This window comes from Microchirus variegatus, assembly GCF_963457635.1.
Source record: "Microchirus variegatus genome assembly, chromosome: 5".
Taxonomy (NCBI): domain Eukaryota; kingdom Metazoa; phylum Chordata; class Actinopteri; order Pleuronectiformes; family Soleidae; genus Microchirus; species Microchirus variegatus.
The window spans coordinates 19787936-19795896 of NC_139806.1; the positions used below are offsets into that span (position 1 = coordinate 19787936).

Consider the following 7961-nt stretch of genomic DNA (forward strand, 5'->3'; position numbering starts at 1 on the left):
TCTTATTGTGATTATGAAGATTGTAATGGGTAACAATGTGTTGTTTTAGCTTTCAGCTGATGCGGGTGACCTTCCAGAGACAAGTTCAGAGGAGGTGTCGGAGGGTGAATACAAAAGGAAACTATTGTAAGTGAAACACACATTATCTGCAATTACACACAAACCACAGACTGGAGACAAATGAAAATATCATCATAATGATTTCATATCTCCAGCCAACTGATCCAGGAACTGTTGAATGGTGAGTCAGAGTTTGTAAAGGAGATGAACTTCTTCAAATCCCATCACATGAAGCATGCAGACAGCTCTGACACACCACCTGAAGTCAGTAGCCAAAAAGAAACCATTTTCAGGAACATTGATGACATCAAGTCCTTCCACAGCAAGTAAGCTCACCTGCTTTTTTACATCTCATTTTAGTCATCTACTTTAAAACCAAAATAAACTCTGCTGGAACCATAATACAAGACAGTGAGATTGTCTGTCAGCATGTTTGTTTGTGCACATTTCTGTTTTTTAGGGCATTCCTCCCAAAGATAAACGACTGTGACACAGATGACGATGTAGCCATGTGTTTCCTGAAGAACAAGGATGGCTTTGAGAAATATCTCCAGTATCTTGTTAGTCAGGGTCTGGCAGAATCTGCTGTCGGTGACAAGACAGTCCATCGCTTCTTCAAGGTAACCCAGCTCTGCTCATGTTAGGGCCAGAGCTATTAACGCTCTGTAGTTGAAAATGAATTGTGTCATGACCAACTGTGCTCTTCAACCCTGAATTTTTATATAAAGAATTTGCAGATCAAATGTTATTTCTCTGGTAAGTCACTAGATCACACTAACTGTTGTGGTACACAATTCTTTCACCCACTCATGGTTGGATTATTTTATTTGAAAAATCTTCCTCTTGCTACACCGTAGGAGTACACCGAGAAAGAACAGGCTGTCGCAGACCCTGCCGATCCCCCTGTACGTAGCATCAACGCCTACATCCAACAACCGCTAGAGAGAATTCAGAAGTACAAGGCTTTCCTCAAGGTGATGACTTTGACACAGTAGATTTTTACTTTTGTTCAGTATATTCCCAAGGTCTGTATAGCGCCAAATCACAACATACATCATCTCAAGGCACTGTACACAGACAACAATGCAGATATGTGACTATTATGTGTAGGGGAGGCAATTCCTAAAATGTGGGTCCACTGCTCCCTGCTGGTCTTTGAAAGTACTGTAGGTGGATCATGAGAGGGCATTAAAATAAACAAATTAAAGTTTTTTCATTTTTAGTTTTGAAATTAAGCTTTAAAATTTTTAAATATTAATTATTTATGTAAATTGATTACAACAATGTATGGATAATTTATGTAGCATTTTGTTTTGTACTCAGAGGCCGTACTCAAAGTTCAAGTTACTTTTCTGCCTCTTTATGAAAGAAATATTCCCGGAAATGCAAAATCCTATAGTATTGTGTGTTATTCAGAGTTGCCGTTGGCTTGTTGATTTTCAGAATTTAAAATGAGCCCTGACTTTCTTGAGTTTGGGAACGGCTTAGGGAAGACATTTGCTGAGGTGACATTTGTTCTCTGACATGTTCAGGAGCTCATTCGAAACAAGGCGAGGAACGGTCAGAACTGCTGCCTCCTGGAAGAAGCTTACGCAATGGTGTCTGCGCTCCCTCAGCGCTCGGAGAACACCCACCATGTCTCCATGATTGAGAACTATCCCGCCACACTGGAAGTACTTGGAGAACCAATTAGACAGGTACTATGTCTTTAATTACATTAATTTACAGAGGGATTTACGGACATGGGTTTGCATTTTACAGTCTAAAAACCTTTCTGTCTTTTTTGTTTTACTCCAGGGACCCTTCCAAGTTTGGGAGGGAGCTCCAGGAATGAGGTCATCCTCTAGAGGTCACCACCGCCATGCCTTCCTCTTTAAGAACTACTGTATCATCTGCAAACCCAAGAGAGACAGCAACACTGACACTCAAGCATATGTATTTAAGAACATGATGAAGGTAGGCCTTTTAATATAATTAGCCTTTTTTTTACTGCCATCTTTCCAGCCTTAATTATGTTCTCCACGTTCTTCATCTTCTTGCAGCTGAACAACATTGACGTGAACGAGACAGTGGAGGGGGATGACCGCGCCTTTGAAATCTGGCATGAGCGCGAGGACTCGGTGAGGAAATATACTTTGCAGGCTCGAACTGTCACCATCAAGAACTCATGGCTGAGAGACTTCAGAGAACTGCAGCAGCGATACAGCATGCCTGCGTGGAGTGAGTGAAACAGAAACACACAAACATACATGCCTATTTGTGATACATTTTTTATGTTTCTTATTTTCTCTCTCTCTCTCATCCCTTTTAAACAGGTCCACCTGACTTTGATGAAATTCTGGCAAACTGCACTGCAGAGCTGGGACAGACTGTAAAACTGGCCTGTAAAGTTACTGGAGTACCCAAACCCACAGTCACCTGGTACAAAGGTATGATATAAATACTATCGTCGTGGTATTCTGTAACACACTATACTACTGTACAGACTCATATATTCCTGTTAAAGGGGACATTTTATGCAAAATCAATTTTTTAATCATTTAAATCCTTATATTTGGGACTCTGGAGGTCCTATCAGTTGGCAAAGTGTGAAAAAAGATGACACTCATGTTTTTGTGGTCCTCCTTAGTGTAAGTACAGGAGATAAAACACGCATCGTTGACTTCCGCACTCATTGGGACGTCACAAAGCACTTAATTCCTGGAATTGTTGTCTCGTGGAGCTCCGATTTGTCCGTAAAACACACAAGAGTGCTGGCGAGGGCAACAGTATCCGAAAACCTGAAGTCCAAGAAAAGGTCTATTCTTGCTCCACAGTGCAGCACAGAGTCCTACACAAACTTCCAGCCTCAGAGGATTTATCTGTCCAGTGGATGTGTCCATGTTATATATGACGGCAATGTGCCTGCTAGAGCCTGCAAATGATCGCTAGTTGCCTAAGTTTTTTTTTGTTTTGGCAGGGTGATTGAACTTCTGTGGTGCTTCATCCTTATGGTTTTTTGAATAAAACATGTCACAGACATGTTCATTAGGACACCAGGGAACTAGGTTAACTTGGAGAAATAGGGTATGGCCAAATGTGTGTCATTATTTGATGTACTAATGTCATATGGTCTACAGATGGACGTGCAGTGGAGGCAGATCCTCATCACATCATCATTGAGGATCCTGATGGTTCTTGCACACTGATCCTGGACAACATGACAGCAGATGATTCTGGCCAGTACATGTGCTTCGCCACAAGCTCAGCTGGCAACGCTAGCACTCTTGGAAAGATCACAGTTCAAGGTAAGTGACATTAATAATGTCAATAATTCCTGAAATACCAGATGTTTTCACTGGAAACAACATTATACTGGATCATTTAAAGGGAGAGCTGTAATCGGTCATGGATGAGATCTAGTTTTGTCAGTTTACTGCTTCACTGCAACATTTCAGTACGCGTTTTTGTTTTTCAAATGCTTAAACATTTAATTGTTGTTTTTCATGCAGTACCTCCTCGTTTTGTGAATAAAATGAGGAATGCCATCTTTATTGCTGGTGAGGATGCACAGTTTACCTGTGTCATACAGAGTGCCCCCAGCCCCAAGATCAGGTATAGACACTTCACCTCTCTTTGCTACTATAAAAAAGGAAAGACATTTGGGTTCAGTTTAGTTTTCTGGGAGGTCTGTGTCGACGTGTGTTAATGTCTGTTCTATGGCTTTGTGTCTGTGTTTAAGGTGGTTCAAAGATAGCAGACTTCTGACTGACCAAGAAAAATATCAGACCTACAGCGAGCTCCGTAGTGGGGTTCTGATCTTGGTAATAAAAAACCTGACAGAGAGAGACTTGGGACACTATGAGTGTGAGGTTGGTCCACCCTTCTCAGTACAATACTCACATTATATTTGAATTACGTGATGATTCATGAGTATTTTATTAAGAAAAGTTATTTTCAGCTGTGTTATTTTGGTCTCAAACCCAATAACCTTACGTTAGTTCATGTCACTGAGCAACGAGAAGTCTTCTGTAAGACTCTAAAAATAAATCCCTGTTGTTTCCAGCTATCAAATCGCCTGGGCAGTGCCAAGTGTGCTGCTGATTTAGTCCTACCCTCTGCTGTGGCTCGAACTGGTGAACAGGCCATCACTATTGAAGGTAGGAACACTGATTCTCTCCTTATAGAAGGAAGTTCTTTATAATACACACAACTCTTAAGGTTCTGAAACATTACAAATGTTTAAAGATGGATGTATCTCATACTATAGATGTTTTTTTGTTTTTTTGATTTTGACTCTACTCCAGTACAGAAAAATCATCTGTCTTTTTATTTGTTTCTTTCAACCTCCATAGTTACTGAGCAAGAGACAAGAATACCAAAGAAAACCATCATCATGTAAGTGGGATAGGGTTAAACTGACCCTCTGGCTTGAAATATAGCTGATGTGTGTGGCTCTAGACAATCACTCTGGAGTATGAAATTAAGCTTCATATTCTGTGAATTGTGTAGATATTGTTTAGTTTAAAACTGCAGTGCCTTAGAGGAATTCTAAGCTCCTCTGCATGTGTGCTCCTTCCTCTGGCCCCATGTATGCATTGCCATGTAATATTTAAAGCTGGAGTGCAAAGGATTCTGTCAGAGTGATGACGACGAAAGGATGGGCAGTCTTCACCAGAATGCTGTCTTCTTTTAACAGCAACTTTATTATACATACAGCAGCTACTGTGTGTGTCATTGTATGTTAAAGGTTTAGTGTGTAACATTTAGCAGGGTTTATTGGAAGAAATTGAATACACTATACCTAAGTATGTTTATGTATGTGAATTATCACTTTGGTTTATATAGCTTTAAAATAAGTTGTGTACTGCAGGCATTGGCTTTGATTTACAGAGGCTTCTATGGCAGCCTGAAAGGACAAACCAGAAGAGTGTTCTTTTGCATTTCATAGTAGAAGTTTACTATTCTCCACTCTGCTTACACTCTCATAAACCCAGTGCATAAACATATTTTAAAACATCTGTATCCATGGGAGTGAGTGGAGGAGTCACTAATGGCGGTCTCACCATTAGATGTCACTAATTCTGACACACATAACACAAATTCTCCTGATAGGCTTCTAATACACACTTTACTTTATTTATTTTTTTAACACTTAATGAAGACTTACAGAAGGAAATCTCTTCCATAAAGACAGAAATGTAAGACGATGTTTTGAGAACAGAATCGACCAAAATATTCATATTGGGGAACCACAAGTGCTGATGATCAGGGTGACAGCTGCATGCAGTTTGGTGTTCTGTACAGAAGATCTACATCATTAACACTTATGTTGTCTGTGGTCGTATTTTCGATCCAGTGAGGAGACAATAACTACTGTGGTGAAGAACCCTCGTATGAGGAGGCACAAATCTCCTGGTTTGACACTTGCTGGAACACACCGCTCTGAGACTTCCACCCCAGAGCCCCCTTCTGTCAGGGTAAGGAGGGTTCCCACTCCACGGAAAACAACCATCCCTACTCTGTATGTTACTCATGCTGAGGGTGCTGAAGCCAGAGTCATGGAAAGCAAGCCCAGGTGGGTTGAGGTAGAGGAGGTCATTGAGTACAAGGTGAATAAATCTCCCAGGCTTCCCAGGAGAAGAGGCATCTCACCTGCCGTGTCTGATCGTGTAGCCACTCCTTCCAGACCTAAAAGGTCTCCACCTGAAAACCCCAACGCCAACAATTCCAACAACAAGCTGGTGGAGCAGGCTCAGGCTGAGCTGCAGGCAGACGTCAGCAGTCAGCCTATCTCCTGGGAAGAAGTGGAGGGTAATGTTACCTCAGGTTCTTCAGCTACAGAGCCACAAGAGCTCTCAAATGTGCTCACTCCAGCTGGAGAGGACAGCGATGACCTGGACGATCAACAAACGGTAATCTATGAACCCGATGATGAGGATAATGAGCTTGATCTGTTCATAAAGCAAGAACCAAAGATCCTGAAACAAGGAGACCGTGTTTTGACCCTTGAGGACTTGGAGGATTATGTGCCAGAAGAAGGAGAGACCTATGGCTCGTCCAGCGTTACTGCTGAAAAGCCATGCGAGATCTCTGTGCTGCAGCGGGAGATCGGCGGCTCCACAGTGGGACAGCCTGTGCTCCTCAACGTGGGGCGGCCTGTTGCTGCTCTGAGGCAGAGGAGCAGCATCTTCGGACGCTTCAAGGACCATCTCTCCAGTAACCTTTTCTCCTCCACTGTCACCCCAGCCAGCGGAACACAGTCCAGGGTGGAGAGGCGCGTCCCTATCCAAGTAAGCCACGCCAACCTGGAAGTGAAGCCTTCATACTGCTCAGAAGTGCAGAGAGGTGAGGGCAGGCAGCAGAGCTTTAAAACCAAAGTGTCAACTCAGACCTACGGCTACACGTCAGTGGGAAACCCAGTCACCCTTCAAATTAGAGATCAGAATTATCAGAAGAAGTAGAAACGACAGTTTTTAATTTGATAACACAAACCATCTTAGTCTTAAACAGACATTTCGATTTGCATAATGGAAAAAGCAGAAGTATATTTACTGCATTTGACTGACCATTCCACTTTGAATCTTCCTGTCAAAAAATAAGCTCACCCTCTTTTCCGGTCACATGGATTTGACTGGTCGAGGTGAGTTGGTATGTATGTCACAGTAAGCAGGTTTCAGTCCAGTGTCATTCTGTAACAGCTGTCATACGTATACACGTATACCATGTGGACATGATGGATAGAAGCTAAGAAACTAAGGTTTAACATTTCACAGATAGTTTGTCTCAAGTTTGAGCTTGATAATATTATGACTTTTACCATCTGATCCATACATTATCTTCACTGACAACTATTTATAATTGAATAGTTTTAGAGTAGATTTTTCTTTTCTGGTTTTAATTGCCTTTTGCACTTTTGCAGTGCTTTGGTCAAGAGTTAATCACTACTAATGTAGTCATGACGACATTTTCAATATTACTAATTTATTTAAATATGCATCACTGATAGTGGAACATTGACAGCAGAACTCAGCTGACAGGTTCTGTGATCAGAGAGCTGTTGCTCTGAGCTCAACAGTCAAATTATCATCAGACAATGAATTGCTTGGTGAGCAGCTTAATGACCTTTCTACAAGCAAATAATTTAGTTGAACCAACAACCTCTTTATCGTCAGATCTCTGACTGTGCCCAACTGTCCATTTACAGATGTCTGCAAATGAATTGTGGCATTTTGACATCTGTTAATTGCAGTGGGATGACCTGTGCACACACGGGGACGTTCATATGTATGTGGTAGATATTTAGATGCGTGACTGCATGGGTTTGCTTTCCCAAAGCAAATGGGTTTATCTGAAGTGATGTGACCTGTTGCGTCATGTTTGATTTTTAGCAAATGTTTGAGCAAAGTATTGGGGCTCACAGAATTTTACTACCTTTTCAATGGAATTTAAAGAGCGACTATAGCAAGTGCCTCTTTAAATGATGACGTGTGGTGCTGTTCATAGATGTTTTAGTCACAAGGAGGATGGTTTATATCTAAAAAAAAAAAAAAAAAAGCACTAATGGATGAGAACTGCTTGTACTGTACATGTGTAGTTTTTGAAATCATGAGTGTTAAATATAAATTTAATAAATGTATTAAATAATGACGACTGTGTTTTACACTTATTTGTTGCACATTAAATACGATCCACAGTATTGCATTTTACAATATTTAATGGAGTTTTAACAGGTAACAGTCATACTGCTGTACATTTAATGGACTTAATACATAATTGTCCCACAACAAGTGGAGTATTGTGGTAGCTGGTTAGGTGAGATGGCAAACCAGAGGACTGCATGCTTCTCTATAAATATGACATAACACAATTATGTTTACATTGTTATTGTAATAACAGGAACAGAAAATAATCTACAGATG

General features: G+C 41.0%; 1 protein-coding gene across 9 annotated transcripts in view; it reads left to right on the forward strand.

Moving 5' to 3' along the window:
• obscnb (obscurin, cytoskeletal calmodulin and titin-interacting RhoGEF b) overlaps positions 1 to 7035 on the forward strand; it is a 55390-nt gene extending 48355 nt beyond the window's left edge. For all 9 annotated transcript variants that reach the window (XM_083890378.1, XM_083890380.1, XM_083890381.1 and 6 more), the window contains 14 exons: positions 50 to 126; positions 216 to 386; positions 521 to 680; positions 918 to 1034; positions 1593 to 1757; positions 1858 to 2016; positions 2103 to 2280; positions 2376 to 2489; positions 3180 to 3347; positions 3552 to 3654; positions 3782 to 3911; positions 4106 to 4199; positions 4395 to 4437; positions 5399 to 7035. In XM_083890378.1, coding sequence (XP_083746504.1) covers positions 50 to 126; positions 216 to 386; positions 521 to 680; positions 918 to 1034; positions 1593 to 1757; positions 1858 to 2016; positions 2103 to 2280; positions 2376 to 2489; positions 3180 to 3347; positions 3552 to 3654; positions 3782 to 3911; positions 4106 to 4199; positions 4395 to 4437; positions 5399 to 6503 — 2784 coding nt within the window. In that variant the 3' untranslated portion in view covers positions 6504 to 7035. The remainder of the gene's footprint in view (positions 1 to 49; positions 127 to 215; positions 387 to 520; positions 681 to 917; positions 1035 to 1592; positions 1758 to 1857; positions 2017 to 2102; positions 2281 to 2375; positions 2490 to 3179; positions 3348 to 3551; positions 3655 to 3781; positions 3912 to 4105; positions 4200 to 4394; positions 4438 to 5398) is intronic.
• The last annotated feature ends 926 nt before the right edge of the window (positions 7036 to 7961 follow it).